Raw genomic sequence first — 19,158 nt, forward strand, 5'->3', positions numbered from 1 at the left:
AAGACGCCATCGGGAAACACTGTCTGCCTCACTCCTCAAACCAGCTAACCCAGGCCCGAGGCCCCCCTTCCACCTGACCCCACATAGACACTGAAGTGGCAGGTCCTGAGCTCCTCTTTTTAAATGATCTGTGATCCCCTGGCTCACTCCAGCTCTGGTCCTTCGGGGGCCGGGGGTGCAGTGTCAGGGTGAGGCCCCAGGGAGACGCACTGCGCTTTCCCTGGTGAAGTCCTCCTGGGCCCCTTTTCCAGGCCTTTTGAGCCTAATTAATGAAAACCAATAGTACCGTGTTTAGAGATTTTGACCAACTATTTTATCATATGTCAAGCGTTAATTAGGAAAAGAAATCTGTAACAAATGACGTTCATGTCTCCAGTTTGGAGTGGCAGCGACCCAGCGGCCCAGGCCAGGCTGGGAGGTGACTGTAGGCTCCACCCCCGCTGAGCAGCTGCGTGCGGATCCTTCTGCCCGAGGCACCCATTCCCTCTCCTTCCTCTCTGGAGGCCTGGCAGCGGATGGCAGAACTAATACCATCATGTTAACGGGAAACGAGTTGAGCGGGAGACAGCGGCCTTCCGCCACGTCCTAGTTGTGTTCAATTATTCCTGTGGGCAGAGAGGCCACTGGGTCCCCACAGGCCACAGGAGGAAACTCTTGCCCTTTCAGGGAAGCTGGTCCCTTTCATGCCAAACAAACTGGAATCTGAGGCACAGGGAGCAGGGGCTCACCTCCCGGAGCTGGGGCGACGGTGCCTCTGCTCTCCACCACAGGCCCAGGGGGCTCGGCCTCGTGTTCACTGTCCCCACCTGTCGTGGTGAACACAGTGTGTTCCGGCATCGGAGGACCTGGATTTGGATCCCAGCGCTAGGCCGGGAGGGAAGTTGGCCAAAGAAGGTGCCTAAATCCTGGTCTTCAACCCAGCCCAGTCAGAAATTGCCCCCCAGGGTCACCTGGGCAGGAGGCTTTGAAAGGTGGGGAGCCCACCTCCCTCTACATCCCGAGATTGATCTAGGCCGAGCACCCAGTGGTGTCCAGAGCTCTGGGACACCCAGTCGCTGTGAGTACCTGGGCCTAGTCCCAAGGAAGACGTCTGCAGCCTGTGTCTGTGTCCACAGGAGTCTGTGATCCCCAGACAGTGAGCAACCTTTCACCTGGCCATCATGTCCCTCCACTGTGAGGTTAGAGTGGACGTGACTCCGTGGACCTGGCTCCTGCAGAATGTGTGATAAACTCGCGCCTCTTTGCAGCGGCCCCAGCCACGTGGCTGTAGGTTGGCTCATGCGCCCAGCACGGAGGGCACTGTTAGACAATGCGCCGGTTCACAGGGGGAACCCGGAAACTTCGTCCCCCTTTTCAACACGGCTGAACACTTAGCTACTCATCCTTTTTGACTTTTCCACTGGGGGTTTTGTTCAGGGAAAATGCCGCCCTCCTCCTGCCTGCCGTGCCGTGCCTCTTGGGTATCTGCCCCTCTGGGAAGGGAGACGCGCTGGTCAGACGTGGGACAGAGTCCTGTGACCCTGCCCCGGGCACACGAGAGGCCTCCTTCATCCTCTCAGCAGCATCTGCGCCCAGGTTGCAGGGGAAACACCCGGCCCTGGCTGTCACCTGGCCAGGAATCGGGGAGGGGGCGTTCCTACCCAGCCAGTCTGCTCTGAGCTCCCGCTGCCCCCCAGGCTCTCCCATAGGCAGGTGGGGGGCGGCCAGGTATGGGCCACCCACACTGCCCCTGGGCTCCCGACTGCCGGGGCAGACACGTGCCAGTCCTCAGCAGAGGGCTGCCACCTCCACAGCCCCCTATGGGTGCTAACAACAGCCTGGACATTAATGTCCTCCATTCCCATAGGATCTTGGTGGACCCCGATAGGCAAGTGCCTTAGGGGCCCGTGGCTGAGCCCAGGGCTATGCCTGGGTGGGACGTGTGTGGCAGGAGCAGCCAGGACCTGGCTGTGATGGGGACAAAGCTAGAACCTGCCCTGCTAGGGAAGCCCACTCTCCCCCAAACCACTGGCCTCAAGGAAACAGGGGGACAGAGCCACATGGCCCAGGTGAGGAGGGACTAACATCTCTTATCCTGTCCCTGGAGAAAGGAAGTAAGGGCCCACAAAGCCACAGATATGGCCAGCTTCTCAGCAGGGAACCCCAAGAATTCACCAGATCCCACGGGGACCCTGTGGGTGTCCAGGTCACATCACACTCTGTGAAACCCAGCAAGACATGGCGTCATCATCTGCTCCTGGGACGGCGTGGCAGCCTGTCCCCTGGCCTCCAGCACTGCCACCCCAGCAGTGTGGCAGAGCCCACGGTGGGCCCAGGGCACAGCGGGCACTCACCTGTCCTGGGGTGGGTGAGCAGAGACCTCCCTCTGAATGCCGTACCTCCCGGGGTTAGACATGTGTCAGCTGGGCTGGGAGTGCACAGGGGTGGGCGCTGGCCAGTGGGCCTGGCTGGTGGCACCCTGCTCTGCACCCAGGACTCACACGCTGCTTGTTTTTTAGGAACCTGGGCAAGTCCGGCCTGCGGGTCTCCTGCCTGGGGCTCGGTGAGTATGGGGGGCCCTTTACCACCAAGGAACAGGGCTCAGGAGGGCTACACACAGGACCAAGACTAGGGGAGCTACACACAGGACCAAGGACTAGGGAGTGGGGCTCAATTGCCCCCCCAACCAGGAGGAAAGGGGACCGAGAGGCAGCCGTAGCACAGAAGGCCAGGGAAACCAAGGCCCTTGGCACCCACATTCCACCCCGCACCAGAAGATCAGAGCCACCCCTGGCCCCAGGCACCCTTCCTTCTGGACCCACTCACTGCGGCTCCCCCACGAGGGGCTGCCCATTTGCCCTGTCGTGAATGGGCAGTCCTTCACCTCCAGGGTACACACAGTATGCCCCCTTTTGCCCTAACCCCACTTTCCCAGCAAGAGCAGGGACCCACCCGTTGCTGGGAGACCCTGCATTCAGCTCCCATAGGAGCATGTCCCCAGCAAGGGAATGTTTCGAAGGCCCCAGGTCTCCTGGGCTTGCAGCTGCTGTCCACCTGGAGACTGTTGACCCACAGTTTGAATGCTTGCCCAGAAGACCAGGTGTCCACACACACAGGGGACAGGCTCCCCCAGAGCAGCGTGGCTGCCTTGCTGCCCCCGACCCCAGCCCTGCAGTCCGAGGTCCCAGCGATCCCTGGAGGGTGTGCGGCCCCCTGGAAGCTGGTCCAACCTAAGCCTGTGTGTTTCCTTCCAGGAACATGGGTGACCTTTGGAGGCCAGATCACTGATGAGGTAAGATGGACTCCCCTGACCCCCAGTGCCCAGCAAGGCCTCGCCCCAGGCCTGCTGCCAGGTCCCCTGCATGCACATGAGCATTGTCATGCAGCTGCCACAGCAGCCTCCTTGTGTCTGTGGTGGAGAGGCCCTACCTCGTGAGACGGTGAAAAGTTGAGCCAGGTGGCAGGGGCCAGGGAAGATGCCACCTCTGGTGCCACCACCTGTAGCCAGGAGCCTGGGGACCGTCAGCCAGCCCCCAGCCCCCAGGAACTCAGGGACCTCAAATGCATGACACGCTCCCCAGAGTCAACCCTGAGAATCCAGAGATAGCACATATTCGGAATTACAAAGTCGGGTGCGGGTCTGAGCTGCAGAGTGCACCTGCCTGGGTTTGAAATGTCAGAACGTGTTCTTCGCAGTCATTTAAAAACCATCTTCTGCAACTTCCTGCAGGCTGAAGAATCTGAGCAAATCGACCCTTTACCGAGATCCCGACACCCATTTCCCGTAGCTGCTTGTCACATTCAAACCCACGTGCTGGGGCTCGTGTCTCCACCGCTGGGGCCCACAGGGGATGCTCAGGAAGGGCTCTCCAAGAGCATCATGAGGTCCCTCGGAAGGAGAAGGATGTGTCCCCAGAGGGGTACACTTCTGGGTGGCAGCATACATGGAAAGACAGTGGCGCTTGCGCAAGGTGCTCTGGGCATCTGCACCAGATGCATCTGTCCCCTCCGCCCTTCTTACCAGTATGAAGGCCACATTTAAAAATTAGTTTATTCAAGACCCCATTCACTGTGATTTCAAAGGGAAAGCTTTGCTTCCATCAAATCCAAGTGCACGGTTTGTTTGGTTCATATTCATGTTTGTGACAGTAGCTGGTTAAGAAACGATTTGCCTGTGCTCTGAGATTGATGGGTTCAGGCCTTCGGGGCCAAGTCAGGAGTTTCTAAGGCGAAGGGCCTGGCCTGAGCTTGTCACATTGAGCAAAACTTGGAGGCGTGAGGCCACGTGTGGTCTGCTTGAAATAAGTCCTGCCTGATCCGCGTTGGGCCCCTTTTGATGTGGTAATTGATATAGTGGGTGGAAGAGTCCTGTAGAGGGGTGTGATTTGTCCCCAGACAGGGCCACCTACCTGCATGTGGACAGACATGAACACGCACTGGGTGACTTCCTACCAAGCGGTCAGTTGCACTGAGGAACGTTGATGAATCATCTGGTGGCAGCTGGCTCTGTCAGGGACACAGCAACATGGATAAAGACATTGCAGGTCATCCCTAGATGACCATGCTGGGAGGACAGGGGGCATAATAGATGATGGACTCAGGGACCTGGAACGTTGTGGCAGGTGAAAATGACAGAGTAAAGAATAAGAAGAATTTTGTACTAAATCCTACAGTTAGTGTCCAAAACGAAATCAGTGTGTCAGGTGCGGAAGGCCCCTTGGCTGCAGTCCTGATGGGGAAGGCAGGTCTTGATGCTCCCGGCTGCTGCCTGCTCGGGTGGAGCAAGCCAGGAGGTGAGGACCATCCTGGACTGGGGATTATTTTTGTATGTGTGTGTCATTTTTAATTAAATAGGTGAAACGTAAGTTTACCACTTAACCCTTTCTAAGGATACAGGACTGTATCTGTAAATGCCTTCACATTCCTGTGCAGACCTCACCACTATTTCCAATTTTGTTTTCATGACCCCAGGCAGAAGCTCTGTACCTTTAAGCTGCTATACCCAGACCCTGTCAATCTCTTGATCTACATCCTGTCTCTGGAGACTCAGCCATTTTTTTTTTTTTTTTTAATTCCAGTGTTGAGGGTTGAACCCAGGTTCTTGCACAGGCTAGGCAAGTGCTCTGTCACTGAGCCACATCCCTGGCCCCTCAGACTACTTTTTAAATAAAGTTTATTGGCACATGGCCAGGCACGTTTGTTTACCAGTTGCCTGGCCTACTTCTCACCACAAGAGCAGAGCCGAGTACCTGCCACAGAGACAGTCGTGGCTCTTCATAGAGCAAGTTTCATGTCCCTTGTTGGGTGAGGTCACAGCAGCTGTCTGCTAGCATCTCCAGGGCTGTTAGGCAGACGGAAGCTCAGAGCTGTCCCGTGCCCCACCAGGGAGGAGTGCAAACCTTGTCCCGCGGCCTGGTGGCCCAGGGAGGTCACGTCAGTACTCCCTTCTTGCGGAAGCCTGATGTGCACCAGTGCCGGAAGTCACATGTGGGCCCTCAGCCTTGGCACCTGTGCCCAGCCCTGATGTGACTGTCCTGGGGCTGGGATGAGTCCTGTGGGATGACAACTCTCTGGGGGAGGGTGGCAGGGAGGTGGCCTGTATGTCATCCTGACTTCAATTTCTTGGAACTTTGACCCTGGAAAGAACTAAAAGGTCACAAAGCAGAGAGGCTCAGTTTCCTACAGTGGGATGCAGCCGCCAGAGCAAAGGACTCCGTGCCTACTACCCGCTACGTTAGCGCTGCGGCTCTGTAGGGGAAAGTAGAGCCGCGTGCAAGCTGGGGAAGAGGGGCGCCCAGACCACAGCACAGCCCTAGAGAGCCCGGGTTTCCTCATCCTCTTGTCACCCAAGGGGCCATCCTCGGCCTTAGGATCGGGTTTGGTCTCTCCTTTCGCTGGGAAGGCTGAAGTTGGGATTGGTGCCCCTTTGCCCAGGGCTCTGCCTGCTGCTTGGAGCCCTTGCCCAGTGCCAGGGGCAGCAGCTGGGCTAGAATTCCTCCTCTGTGGAGGGGACTAGGCATGTTCGTGGTTCGCTTTCTGAAGTCTGGACCTTCTGGCCTCTGTTCTTGGTCCAGGAAGGAGAGGAGGAGGCTGTCCTGCACTGGGCAGAGCAGAGCCAGGAGCAGCCAGGGCAGTGAGGAGGTGGGGTGAGTGACCACTCTGGCAGCTGGAGAAAGGTGCCCCTCAGCTCACGATCACTGAGCACCTGCCAAGAGTCAGGTGCCACCCTCAGGTGGCTCTCTAGCAAAGGGACGAAGGCCATAAGGAAATAAGCACATCTCTGTCTCTGAGGGTGAAGGGTGCTCTGTGGAGAATGCGTGAGTCCCTGGTGGCTGCTGTGCTGAAAGACCCTCAGCCGGGCAGCTTAAAGCAACAGAATTGATTCTCTCAGAGTTCGAGAGGTCAGAGTGCAAAGTCAGTGCTGCTGAGCTAAAACCAGGAGTCAGCAGAGCTGCGCCCCCTCTGGGGATTCCCTGGGGGACAGCCCCTCCCACCTCCAGCTGGACACAGGTGTCCCTTGGCTTTCAGCCACACCACTCCACCTCTGCCCCCATGGCCACCTCACCTCCTCCTGGGGCATGCAAACATCCCTCTCCTCCCTCACACAGGCACCTGTGATGGCCTTCAGAGTACACCTAGATAACCCAGGTCAATGCCCCACCTCACATCTAATGTAATCCCCCTGAGAAGTCCCCTTTTCCACGTAAACCCACAGGCTGCGGGACCTGACTCCGCTGGGGAGCCCTGTGTAGTAGACCCCAAAGGAGGGGAAACACACAGAGGGCCGGGGTGGGGCCTCCTGCAGGAAGCAAGAGTGGGCATGAGTTGATGGGAAGAGCACTCCAGAGGACGGTGGGCGGCCAGGGCAGCCCCGAGGTCGGCCTGAGGACGGTGCCGGCAGGTGGGCGCAGGGACTTTGGCTTTGATCATCCGTGAGACAGAAGCCACTGGAGGGTTTTGGCAGCAAGGAAATGTGACCTGGCCTGGGTCTGAAAGCCCACTCTGGCTGCTGCCCAGGGAGCGGCCAGCCGGCGGGACTTCTTAAGTTGTAACATGCCCCCGAGTGCCCTGGGGATCCACTTATCGAAGACCCTGACAGGGCAAGTTGGAGGCAGAGCCAGCGCTGCTGTATCCGTGAGGCATCTGATACACAGATGCCCTTGAGCCACAGCAGAGGAGAGAGAAAATAACCCAGCAAGCAGGACACCTGTCCATAACTCCACTGATGGCCACGTGGCCAGTGGGCTTCCTGACCACCCCCAGCAGCTGGCTGACGGGCTCTGCTTTGGGCCGCACACACCTGAAATGTTTTGGGCTCACTGCTGCTTTTGAAAAACAGTAGATTTGACCCACCCGCCAAATACCCTGGATTTTTGGCATCCCTTGAAAAATCAAGGCACCTGGTAGTGCCAGGCCCACCTTCCCAAGGGCAGCACTAGCCATGGGCCCTGCCCCTAAGTTCCTTCAAGTGGTGTCCCACCCAGCAGACACCAGCCCTCTGTCCTTGCTCCCCACACCTGCCTGGCTGCTGTGACTCTGAGCTCAGTATTGAGAGAGGCCCCATGTCCCCACCCTTGGCTGACTCCCTGTCCTACAGGCGTTGAGGGCCACTGGGAACAACCTACCTCCTCATGGGGTGACCGGTGCCCCAAGCTGAGCTTGGGGAAGTGAGACACGTGGAGGGACAGCAGAGTCCAGGGGACACTTCTCTCCTGAACCTTGGAGGGGCTGGCTGTCCTTTGCAGATGGGCTCCCAACCGCGCCACTGCCGCCGTTAGTCTTTGCCAGTGGCCTGAGCAGCAAAGCTCTGGTCTGCAGGTTGGATTGGGCGGCCATTTGTCAGTCCTGCTCCACAGAGGGCTGGGGGTGTGCTGCATTGGAGAAGCACCAGCCAAGGCCACTCTGGCTCTCAGCTCCGCCCCACGGTAGCCCTGGGCTTGTGTCTCTCCACCTGCAGTACACAACAGCACGGTGGTGGGCGGAAGGTTCCCCGAGACGGCTGAACACACGGCGGAGCTGTAAGCTCCTGTCAGCTCCTGGGGCCACCACAGCCGAGGGGCTTAGAGTAGCAGAAACTCATTCCCCCACAGTCTGGAGGCCAGAAGCCTGAACACGGTGTCAGCAGAGCCCTGGTCCCTCCAGAGGCACTGAGCGGGAATCTGTCCTGTGCCTCTTCCAGCTTCCGTGGGTGGCTTGCCACCATTGGTGTTCCCTGGCTTGTAGACACACAGAGCCAATCTCTGCTCCGTCATCATGGGACCTTCTCTGGGCTTCACGTTCACTTCCTGTGAGGATATCAGGGCCCGCCTTGCAGCAGCGTGAAGTCATCATAACTCATTGCATTCACAAGACCCTATTTCCAAATAAGATCACCTTCTGAGGTTCTGGGCACCTACTGAACCCAGCCCACACCCTGGGACATCCCCAATAGGTAGTGTCCCTGCTCTCAGGAAATTCACAGCCCATAGGCTGCTTCTTTGTCCACTTTACCTTCATCTTGAAGGGTCTGTAACTGAGAGCTGCCTCTCATCCTGCGGCAGGGGAGGACAGGGAGAAAGGGGAGGACAGGGAGAGTGGGGAGGACAGGGAGAGTGGGGAGGACAGGAGAGTGGGGAGGACAGGGAGAGTGGGGAGGACAGGGAGAGTGGGGAGGACAGGGAGAGAGGGGAGGACAGGAGAGTGGGGAGGACAGGGAGAGTGGGGAGGACAGGGAGAGAGGGGAGGACAGGAGAGTGGGGAGGACAGGGAGAGTGGGGAGGACAGAAGAGTGGGGAGGACAGGAGAGTGGGGAGGACAGGGAGAGAGGGGAGGACAGGGAGAGTGGGGAGGACAGGAGAGTGGGGAGGACAGGGAGAGTGGGGAGGACAGGGAGAGTGGGGAGGACAGGGAGAGAGGGGAGGACAGGGAGAGTGGGGAGGACAGGAGAGTGGGGAGGACAGGAGAGTGGGGAGGACAGGGAGAGAGGGGAGGACAGGGAGAGTGGGGAGGACAGGAGAGTGGGGAGGACAGGGAGAGTGGGGAGGACAGGAGAGAGTGGAGAGGACAGGGAGAGAGGGGAGGACAGGGAGAGAGGGGAGGACAGGGAGAGTGGGGAGGACAGGGAGAGAGGGGAGGACAGGAGAGAGGGGAGGACAGGGAGAGAGGGGAGGACAGGGAGAGTGGGGAGGACAGGGAGAGAGGGGAGGACAGGAGAGAGGGGAGGACAGGGAGAGAGGGGAGGACAGGGAGAGTGGGGAGGACAGGGAGAGAGGGGAGGACAGGGAAAGAGGGGAGGACAGGGAGAGTGGGGAGGACAGGAGAGTGGGGAGGACAGGGAGAGAGGGGAGGACAGGAGAGAGGGGAGGACAGGGAGAGTGGGGAGGACAGGGAGAGAGGGGAGGACAGGAGAGAGGGGAGGACAGGGAGAGAGGGGAGGACAGGGAGAGAGGAGAGGACAGGGAGAGTGGGGAGGACAGGGAGAGAGGGGAGGACAGGAGAGAGGGGAGGATAGGGAGAGTGGGGAGGACAGGGAGAGAGAGGAGGACAGGAGAGTGGAGAGGACAGGGAGAGTGGGGAGGACAGGGAGAGAGAGGAGGACAGGAGAGAGGGGATGGGAGGTGGGGGAGGAGGCCATCTAGATCCCAGGCACCAGGGTCTAGGCACCAGGGAGGCCAGCCTCCCAGGCCACAGGGGTCCTGCTCTGGGGCCTCTGAGCCTTCCCCTGAGCTGGCAGGACAGTGCTGGACCTGAGCGACTCGGTTTCTCTTTTCAGATGGCAGAGCAGCTGATGACCTTGGCCTATGACAATGGCATCAACCTCTTCGATACCGCTGAAGTCTACGCAGCTGGCAAGTAGGTGTCTTTTCTTCTGAGGAAGGTGGCCCAGGGTGTGGGGGGGCAGCTCTGGTACCCCTCTCACCCTCACTGTGCCTTCCACCTCACTTCCTTTCTAAGCTCCCAGTGACCTTGGGGGCTACTTCTGTGGGCCCAGAATCACAGAGCACTTGGGCACCGTTCGCTTGCTGAGCTCCCTGGTGCGTGAGCACTGAGGTGACCGAAGTCCTTCTGGGGCCAAAGACACTGTGCGGGCCAGAGCTATGATTAAGTTGTCCTGGGCTCTGGACGTGCTGGTGACCTGCAGCCAGCCCCACATGCCTGACATTTTCATGTCTTAATGATGCAATTAGGGCGCCGGCCTCTCGGGAGCGGGAGAGAGCAGGGCTGGCCCGTGCTGTGGGAAGCGCTGCCCGTCTTGGCAGGGAACTTTCCTACTCAATTATGTAAAAGCTCAGCCCTCTTCAGCCAGAGCTGTTGGCTTCAGTTTTAAAGACTGGCTGTAATCAAATCATCCACTCCCCTGCATCGGGTTTCCAAAAGTCAGCTTTTGTTTGTGAAATCATTTGTTGGCTCCCTGCTCCCTGGTTGTCCTCCCCAGTCCTCCCCACGGTCGCTCCTGCCTGGGGCTGTTGGCTGTGCTGACCCATCCCTGACCCGCTGTGCGCCATGGCCAGGGGGCCAGCACCTGCCTCACGGGGCTCAGATTGCTGTGCGCTACCTGCAGTGGGGCCCCTGGCACCAAGTGTCAGGGAGCACAGCTGGGCCTTTGCTGGAGTCCTGACCCAGGACTGGGGAGCTGACAGCTGGGACCCCCACGCCTCCTGCAGCCCCTGTCAGCAGCCCCTCCTGTGCCACGGCCCTGCCATAAGGCAGCAGCAGCCCCCATCAAAGGGAAATGCTTCCCAGACAGAAGATGAGCTAAGCTGAGGGTCAAGGTGCCAGATGCAGATGCCCAGCCCTGGGGCACCCAGTCCTGAGCCTCTTCCTTGGCCCAGCTCCTGCCTGGGCTTCTGCCCACAAGGGTGTATGGGAGGCAGAAGCTCCCTGCAGCCTCCTCTGGTTCCAGATGGCCCGGTCCCTGTGCTCCACCTCCCAGCAGCCACCCTGCTGAGGGCTGTCTTCAGTCTCTGTTTAACTGGACACCAGGGGCAGCATACTGGGGCAAGCACGCGGGGACCTCTTGGAAGCCCTTTGCTAGAAACTGAGGATTCCAGGAGCACCTTCCTCTCAGGGTGCCATTGCTCTGGAGACCCACCTCTGCCAGCCACTGCAGCTCCTGCTCCGTCTAGCCCAGAGCAGACCCTGCCTGTCTGCACCCATCAGTGCCTTGGTGTGAGCAGCCACCCTCAATGCACAACACTGAATTCCAGGGACAGACCCAGAGGAGTCCCTCTGGGCAAGGGGCTAGGGACAGCTCCTGTGGGTGGTGGGCCAGAGCTGCCCCTCCTGCAGACGAGGGTGGACATGCACCTATCTTGCTTCTCATGCTGACACTAATTTGGGTGTTTCTCCGAGAGCCAAAGGATTTCCACGCCCCGCCCCCCAACAGACACACACAGATTCAAGGGTCACCAGATTGTTAGCTTTCAGACAGGACACAAACAACAGGCCTTGGTTAGCCCGCTGTCCACAACACAGCTCTGCAACCATGTCCACCCTTCCTAGTCCTTTGTCTGACAATCAGGGACCGAGGAATAAAAGGAGGAGGCCCAGGGATGAGTGAATTTTCCGTGCATCCTGACCATAAATGAAAGCATGCAGAATGTACGCTAAACAGCTTGCAAATTAGGGCCCATTGTCTCTGAGTGGATGACTCAGGCGCTTTGATAATTGGAATGTAGCACTGGGCATGGATCATTCTCCGTCTGTTGCTTTTGCTCAGAAACATTTTGCTACAAGCAGAAAGTTCTTAAAAGTTAATCCAGCACTGCTGTGCCAAGTGAGGCTGGAACAGCCCGCTCCTGACCCCAGCTGGCCCGAGTTTGGTGCAGGACCAGGAGTGACGCCAAGCAGAACAGAGTGCTTGCCTTGCCATGTCCCTGTTGTTCGGAATCAGAAAACAAGAGACATGCAAATACACACGTGTTTCACACTCGCACGTCCACAATCTGTTAGAAATACCACCACCACCAAAGACATGTTGATTGTCCCTGAATGCAGAGGATGCATCTGATGAAAAATTCACCTTTTAAGCATATATCCGTCTGCGCATTTCACCCATGTACCGTGGCCAGGTGTTTTTCCCAGTGAATTCCACCCAACCAGGCAAATGGGATGCTGACTATGATGAGCCGGACATCGGCTCCTTCCTTCCCTGCAAGGTCCGGGGCTACTGCTACTTGGATGTGCGCCTGAGGGAGGGAGAAGAGCTACTCCCAGCCAGCCCTGGGCAGCGCCAGACCCTGCTTGTGTCTGGAATGAGCTGCCAAGCCAAGGTTGCTTTTATAGCCTGGCTCTCTAGGCCTTGTGGCAGTTTCACAGAGGGGACCCGTGGCTATTGTCCCAGCAGAGCTGGGTTTGATTTCCCATTCTGCAGTGATGAAATCCCCTGGTCTGTCTCTTGCTTTGCAGGGCTGAAGTGGTATTAGGAAACATCATCAAGAAGAAGGGTTGGAGGTAATTCCTCTCTGCACACACAGGGAAGGAGGGGAGGAGGGGCAGTGCCTGGGGGAGGCAGATGTGCGTCCAGGTGCCTGGCTGGGTGGAAGGGCCACTGCATTGCAGTGGGGAGGAAAGGAGAGGGGGTCCGTTCTTTCCTGCTGACCCATGTACTGCCCCAGGGCAGTCTTCCTAAGGCCTGGAAGTCCCCCGGTTTTTCTTGCTGGGAAGGGAAAAACGTCTCAGAAGGAAGCAGCCCAGGCTCCTCCAGGGGAAGCAAGTGTTCGTACCCTGAACATCCAGGGCCAGGGCCAGGGCCAGGGCCAGGGAGGGTCTTGCGGGTCACTAGGTGAGTGTGAAATTCAGTTCTCTGAGGGGTGGAGGCCGGCTGTGTTGGCCACCTGCCCTAGTGCCACTCTCCACATTAGTCCTACCCCACCCACAGGGGTTGAGAGGGTAGGGCCCAGATGCAAAGCTATGAGAGCTGCCCTGGTGGCCAGGGTGCCAGAGTGAGCAGCTGCGGAGGGTCTGGGTGCAAAGCCTCCCTCCTCTTCAGAGGAGCCTGGAGGAGAGAAGGGCCCCACCCTGTCTGCCCCCACCCAGGACAGCCAATGCCTCCTCCAGTCGCTTCTCAGCCTCCACCTGGGGACCTGGCCACCCTGGGGCCCCGCTGCCTGGCCCCCGCTGCCTGAATACAGTTCTGGGTGGTTATTTGCAGCAGGGCTGCCTCCTGGCTCTGGGGGTGCCCTGAGACCCCAAGCCAGCCATGGAGAAATGCCATGTCACACCAGGCTCCAGGCACCCAGGTGGGAAGGCTGTTGAGGATCCCACGTGGCAGCCGAGAGCTGCTGGGGTGAGGGAGGACGGGGTCCAGTAACACCTTCTCCTCTCTCCTGTCCTGCAGGCGGTCCAGCCTCGTCATCACCACCAAGATCTTCTGGGGCGGAAAGTAGGTGCAGCGCACAGGAGGCTTCCTGCCGGGGTCCTGCAGCTGCAGCCCCGTCTCGAGCAGAAACCTGACTTGGGAGGCTCTGGGGGCAGGGGACAGTCCGCCTTGAGGAGGGAGGGTGCAGTGCAGTGTCCCATGCCCCATACCCCACACAGCCCCGTGCAACTGGCACCCCACCTGCCTCGGGACATCCAGCCCAGAAAAGCAGCTTTGGCTGTTTGTCTTTTGCTCAAACCTTCTTTAATTTCTATTTATACTTCCATGTGGTTTTGTTTTTATCCTTTCTGACTATAGAGGTAATATCATAAAAATTCTGGAAAACAAAAAATTTGTGAAGTGTCCTATCCATCCCAAATTCCCTGGGCCACCCGTCACCCCCCCCCCTACTCGGGGCATCTGGCTCTCTATTCTCTCTGGGGCTGGACAAATTCCATCTCATAGGAATTAGGAATGAAACTCATTCTTAATTTTTAAAGATCAAAGCCAAACTCTGGAGGCCAGGACACCTCTCCCCCAGCCCAGCCCCCAGGCTTCCACCTGAGCCCATGGGAACTCTGCCCGTGGCTTTGGACTGCCCCAAGGGCCTGGGCCCGCAGCGTTTGCTGACCTGCTTTCTCTGCCTGATACTGCATCCTAAACTTCTTCCCCAAACGGCTGTGACCTCACATCTACTATTACTTGTTTTTCAGAGCAGAGACTGAGAGAGGCCTTTCCAGGAAACACATCATAGAAGGTAAGGAGGGACTCTGCCATGGGCCCCCAGGCCCATGTGACCCTCCCCTGGAGGAAGAGCAAAGCCACACAGTGCGGTGGCCCCAGCTGTCTGTCCTGCAAGGGGCCCAGCCCAGGGCGCCCAGAGCTCTGGTCTGACCCTCTCCTTCCACCCCAGGCAGGCACGGGTGGACCTTGCATTAAATGATGGCAGCCCTAGGGTTGGGCACAGACGGGCCAGGGTTTCAATCCAGTGACCTCAAGCAGGGGCCATCGGTTCCCCAAGCCCCTGTCACAGTGTCTGCGAAGCCAGGCCAGTGCTGCTGGGAGTGCTGGGCATCCTCAGGAATCTGGAAGGACCCAGGGGTTGCACAGAGACTCGCAGCAGGGCTCAGCTCCCAGGCACCAGAGCAAGGGGCCGGGGCAGGGGCTCAGCCTGCTTGTTAGGGTCTTCAGGCCATTCCCAGTCACTCAGATTTCCATGGAGCCTACATTCCCCCTCCTCTAGCACCACAGCCAGGCCATGCCGCAGCCGGCATGTGCACTGCCAGCTCAGTGTTCCGAGCCTCCTGGTAGGGCTAGCTGGTGCTCCGCCCAAGTCCGACCCCGCGGGCCTCTTGTGGGGAAGACGGCAGATGCCCTCCCTCCTCAGCTCTGCCTGTCACCCCTAGGACCCTCACGGCAGAGGAGCGGGGCCCCAGGGGCAGGTCTTCCTTCAGCCAAGGCATGCTGGGCCTGTGGTTCCTCTGCCCCACCTTCTCCTGAGTGCCAGGACCCCCATTCCCTTTGGGCTGTGCCCCCACTTCCTCCTTTCCTCCCCCAGGTCTGAAGGCCTCTCTGGAGCGGCTGCAGCTGGAGTACGTGGATGTGGTGTTTGCCAACCGCCCAGACCCCAACACGCCCATGGAAGGTACGTGCTCCCCGGGGCACCGGCCAGCGGGCGCGGACCACAGAGCCGCGTGGGCGAGGGTCTGAACTGAGGCTCTGCAGGCCACCGCTTGGCCCCACGGGGCTCCCGCCAGGCCTGGTGGGGGGCGGATAGGCCTTCCCAGCCACCAGGCGCACACTGGAACCTCCAGGCCGAGTCCACCCGTGCTGGGTCCGTGCCAACCCACGCCTGGCTGCATTAGAACCGTGCGGAATGTTCTCTCCTCTCTGCTGTGGGCATTTTGTCGCAGTGAAGCGGCAGCATGAGGTCTCTGGCAGCGGCCGCCTTCTTTCAATCTGGTTCTGCTGGGAGGTTGTAGGGTCTTCTGCTCGGGGGATGAATTCTTCCCCAGAGGAGAAAGTACATTCAGTGCTTTGGAAGCATCTTGGTTTCTTTGCGTTTTTATCCCTGGACTCCACACCCTCGGCGCTTCCCGCTCCCACCTCCGCCCCGGGCATCTTCTCGTTTGTGCTCTGCCGCTTTGGGGACTTGGAAATTCAGTTGTGCTCGTACTATTTCTCTTCCTTTGTGTGTATGCAGCATGCACTTGTGTGTGTATCTAATTTTTTTCTTTTAACAGAAGGATTCTGCACAAAGTGATTTGTGGTCCCCTCCTTGTGCCCTTTGTCACGCCACGCCTCCCGTGTTCCCACAGCTGTAAACTCGGTCTCTTTAAATCTTTCTTTTATCACCAGGGGACCCATTTAGTTCCTCCAAGTCAAGGACATTCATCATAGAAGGTACACAGTGCCCTCAGCCGGCCATTGACTCCTGTGTCCGAGCTGCATTTTATGAGACAGTGTTTTTATTTACACAGCTCTCTGTCCCCGTGACAAACTTCTCCATAAAATGCACCGGGGGAGGGGGAGCGCCCTGTGAGGACATCTCGCAAGTGAAGGAAAAGCAAAGCGGTGTCGGAGCCCCTCGCCCCCGCCCACACTGTCACTTCACCCTTTCCCTCCGTGCATGTCCCCCACCCCGCAGCCCTGCTCGCACGGCTGTGGTCTGCGGTGGCCAGCTGCCTCTGCTGGGGCCCCCTCTTGAGCTGAGAATGTGCACTCCCCACCTGGAAACCTGACTTTGGATGGTGCTGCGGGGAGGGTTGGGGACACCAGGCTTCCACAGAAGCAACCCATCGGAGACCCCAGAACATGAGGCCCCAAGAAGTCCTGTCTCAGAGCTCTGCAGCACCCTGGCTCCTTGTGAGCATGCTGGCTGCCTGTGGCCACCAGAGGCCCCTTGACCGGCTGAGCCAGTTGTCCTCTCACCCTCTGGCCAGACGTCTCCATGGAGATGGAGCCCTTTTCTTCCTCGAAGTACACCTACATGAACCCGTGGGATTCGGAGGCCCAGGGCGGCCTCCAGCATGCTTGGTCTCTGCCCCACCTCAGCTAAGGGCCCCGGGCCCAGCCCTGAGCACAGGCCTTGGCCTCCCTGGGGACTGGGCAGTATTCCACACTGGAAGGCTCCTGCCTGCCACCTGGTGTGCCACTTGACCCCTCCCATGTATTATTTGTGATGCAGCAGCGATGCCCTGGGTTCTGGCAGCAGCTGGAAGGGTCTGCAGCCTGCTTCTGTCTATTAGCATTAAATATGGAGGAGAAGGAAATCTTCCCCATTTCTGGGCCGCTGACCTCACACCTGTGCCCGTGCTCCCGAGTGTGGGTTCCACACCAGCCTGCCTCTGCCCAGATCCTCTGGGGAGCCCAGGGGCCTGTGCCCAGGATCCCTGCCTCTGGGGACAGCCAGTCTCACACAGACTCCCCCCCAGGCGAACCGGCATGGAAAGGGCCTCACTGGGCCCCACCTGGCCTCGCTGGCTGGGGTCGTCGCGATCAGAGACGGCTGTGGGGGAGGGAAGGCGAGGGGCCAGGCTGGCCTTGGGGGTCCATTGGCTTCCCTCCCTCTGGCATGTGGCCCCAGCCTTGGCTGAAGAGTCAGGAGTGCTGCTGCATGGTCACAGGTGCCCCGAGAGTGTTTCTAAAAGACCGCGCCTGGGCTAGAGCCTGGTCCCCTGGGACCAGCTGGACCTCCTCCAGGCTCTCCAACCAGGCATACCCTCCTGGGCCTGACATGCAGGTGGCCCCCAGGAGAGCCCCAAGAGGGTTCCAGGAGGGCCCCAGAGAGGTTCAGACTCCCCTCCCAGCTCCCACCCTCCAGGACGGGCCGAGAGGATTCCCAGGAGCCACAGTCCCTGACTTGGAAGGAAAGAGAGGTCAGGGCTGGGCCTACCTGGCTAGAGGTGACCCTGCTGAGACCCCAACCCCAGAGCTACTTTCGCACCAGTCCTGAGGACGCCCTGGGTCCCCCCTGGAGCAGACCCCGGCCAAAGGAGTACTTAGGGACCCAGGGTGGACAGGAAGTGACACCAACTCAGGATAGGCAGAAGCAGCACTGCCACCCTGCGCCAGGGAGGATGCCTGTGGGCCTGTGGCCCCTCCGAGGCGGAGCTGTCTGAGCTATCTGGGGTCCCCTGTCCTCCCTTCCTTCCTCTCTTCCCCCTTTCCCCCCTTCCTCCTCCCATACCTCTGGCCATCCCCAGGGACCTGGGCTTTCCCCTCACAGTGGGTGCTGAGGAGCAAGCCGCTCCCGGAGATGGGCTTTCCAGGGCGGATGTTGTGGCTGTGTGTTTAGAAACACTTGTCCCCCCACTCCCCACGCTGCCTCTGGTGGTCGAACTTGCAAGCACTGTATGGGACCTGTGAGAAGCCAGGAGCCGCCGAGCGGGAGGCGCCTAGAAACTCTGAAAACTTTAGGCCTGGCTCTGTCGTAAAGACTGCCACATCCCCAGGAGGCCAGAATGCAGAGGGGGCCCTAGGACCAGGCAGATTCTCACGTCTCAAAGACTTTTTTGAATCGTGGGCAGACTCTCACGCTGTCTGGAGACCCTTCCCCTCCCTCACTGAGAAGGGTGGCCCGGGGCCTCGGCAACTCGCTCCTTAGGGCTGATTTTGGCTATCCAGGACTCATGAGCCCCAGAACTCCAGGAGCCGCCTAACTGTTCCCCTCCAGGCCTGGGCCCCTCACAGGAGGGGCACTCAGACCCCTGTTGCCCTGGCACCATCCAGCGGAGGGTGGGCCTGGCCAGTCTGTGCTGTTGGGGGCCTGGGGCTGGTCCAGGCAAGGCTCTGCACCTGCCCTGGTTCCCCAAAGCACAGGAGGAGCTCAACCCTGCACCCCACCTCGTGGAACCCTGCAGGGTCCCAAACTCTGTCCTGGTGCCTGCAGACGCCATCATTTCCTCTCCACAGAACCCTCTAGATTCCCGTAAGACTGCAGTGTCCCGCAGGAGGCCATAAACAGGCAGGACGTGCTCACTCCCTGTGCCTTTGGCCAGTCTCATCATTAGCTAAGCCGTTCACCTGGCCCTTCCTGAGCAGCTGGGGTCTCCAGCTCTTGCCCAGACTGCAGCTCCTCCCCTCCCCCGCTCCCCTCCATAGCACATCACTTTCCACCCATGACCCTTGTTTCAAAGAAACCGGAAGGCCTGTGACCAGAGGGAGAGATTGTTTTCAACTTCTCGGATGGTGACTCACTTTTTATCCCTCCTGGACCCCCAACCCCAGCCTCGGAGCCAGGAAGTACACTGCTTGCAAGACGTCTCTGCAGCCCACCCCCGAGCTCCCTGCCTGTATTTGCAGAATGTCCCCAGGCTGGGCTGAGCCCCCAGCTGCCCCCACCTCTGTTCTCCCTCTCTCATGACAGAGACCGTGCGGGCCATGACCCACGTCATCAACCAGGGGATGGCCATGTACTGGGGCACGTCGCGCTGGAGCTCCATGGAGATCATGGTACGGTGACACTCGGGGTGTGCCGTGGGGCGGGGCTCTTCCTATGCTATAGAAAAGGATCTGGAGGCTCCGACACATTCTGTGCCTTTGGTCCCTGAGGAGGGGGACTTATGGAAGAGTGTGGGGGTGATGCCCCACAGCCCTTCTCCACAGGGCCTCAGCTGGAACCTCAGCGTTATGTGATGACTGAGCCCCTGACCTCAGTCCCCCACCTGTTGATCAAGCCTGGTAGCATGGCCTCTCCCTCATGCACCTGTTTTGAGGACTCCCAGAGAAGGTGTGTGATACTCTTAGCAGAGGTCCTGGATCCCAGCAAGTCCTCACTGATGGCATCACTAGCCACTGCCTTGGGCTCTGGCACTGTTCTGGGTGCTCTTCGATTTAAG

At 59.1% G+C, this 19,158-nt stretch overlaps 1 protein-coding gene across 9 annotated transcripts in view; it reads left to right on the top strand.

The window, feature by feature from the left end:
• The window catches only part of Kcnab2 (potassium voltage-gated channel subfamily A regulatory beta subunit 2), an 83,295-nt gene that overhangs the window by 57,976 nt on the left and 6,161 nt on the right, over positions 1 to 19,158 (top strand). For 6 of the 9 annotated variants that reach the window (XM_078025108.1, XM_078025111.1, XM_078025109.1 and 3 more), the window contains 9 exons: positions 2,499 to 2,542; positions 3,234 to 3,271; positions 9,731 to 9,810; positions 12,367 to 12,411; positions 13,298 to 13,342; positions 14,032 to 14,075; positions 14,877 to 14,963; positions 15,677 to 15,721; positions 18,687 to 18,772. In XM_078025108.1, the coding sequence (XP_077881234.1) occupies positions 2,499 to 2,542; positions 3,234 to 3,271; positions 9,731 to 9,810; positions 12,367 to 12,411; positions 13,298 to 13,342; positions 14,032 to 14,075; positions 14,877 to 14,963; positions 15,677 to 15,721; positions 18,687 to 18,772 (514 nt within the window). The remainder of the gene's footprint in view (positions 1 to 2,498; positions 2,543 to 3,233; positions 3,272 to 9,730; positions 9,811 to 12,366; positions 12,412 to 13,297; positions 13,343 to 14,031; positions 14,076 to 14,876; positions 14,964 to 15,676; positions 15,722 to 18,686; positions 18,773 to 19,158) is intronic. The other 3 variants (XM_078025112.1, XM_078025113.1, XM_078025107.1) reach the window with 1 other exon arrangement.

The sequence above is a fragment of the Ictidomys tridecemlineatus genome, chromosome 11 (assembly GCF_052094955.1).
Source record: "Ictidomys tridecemlineatus isolate mIctTri1 chromosome 11, mIctTri1.hap1, whole genome shotgun sequence".
Classification (NCBI taxonomy): domain Eukaryota; kingdom Metazoa; phylum Chordata; class Mammalia; order Rodentia; family Sciuridae; genus Ictidomys; species Ictidomys tridecemlineatus.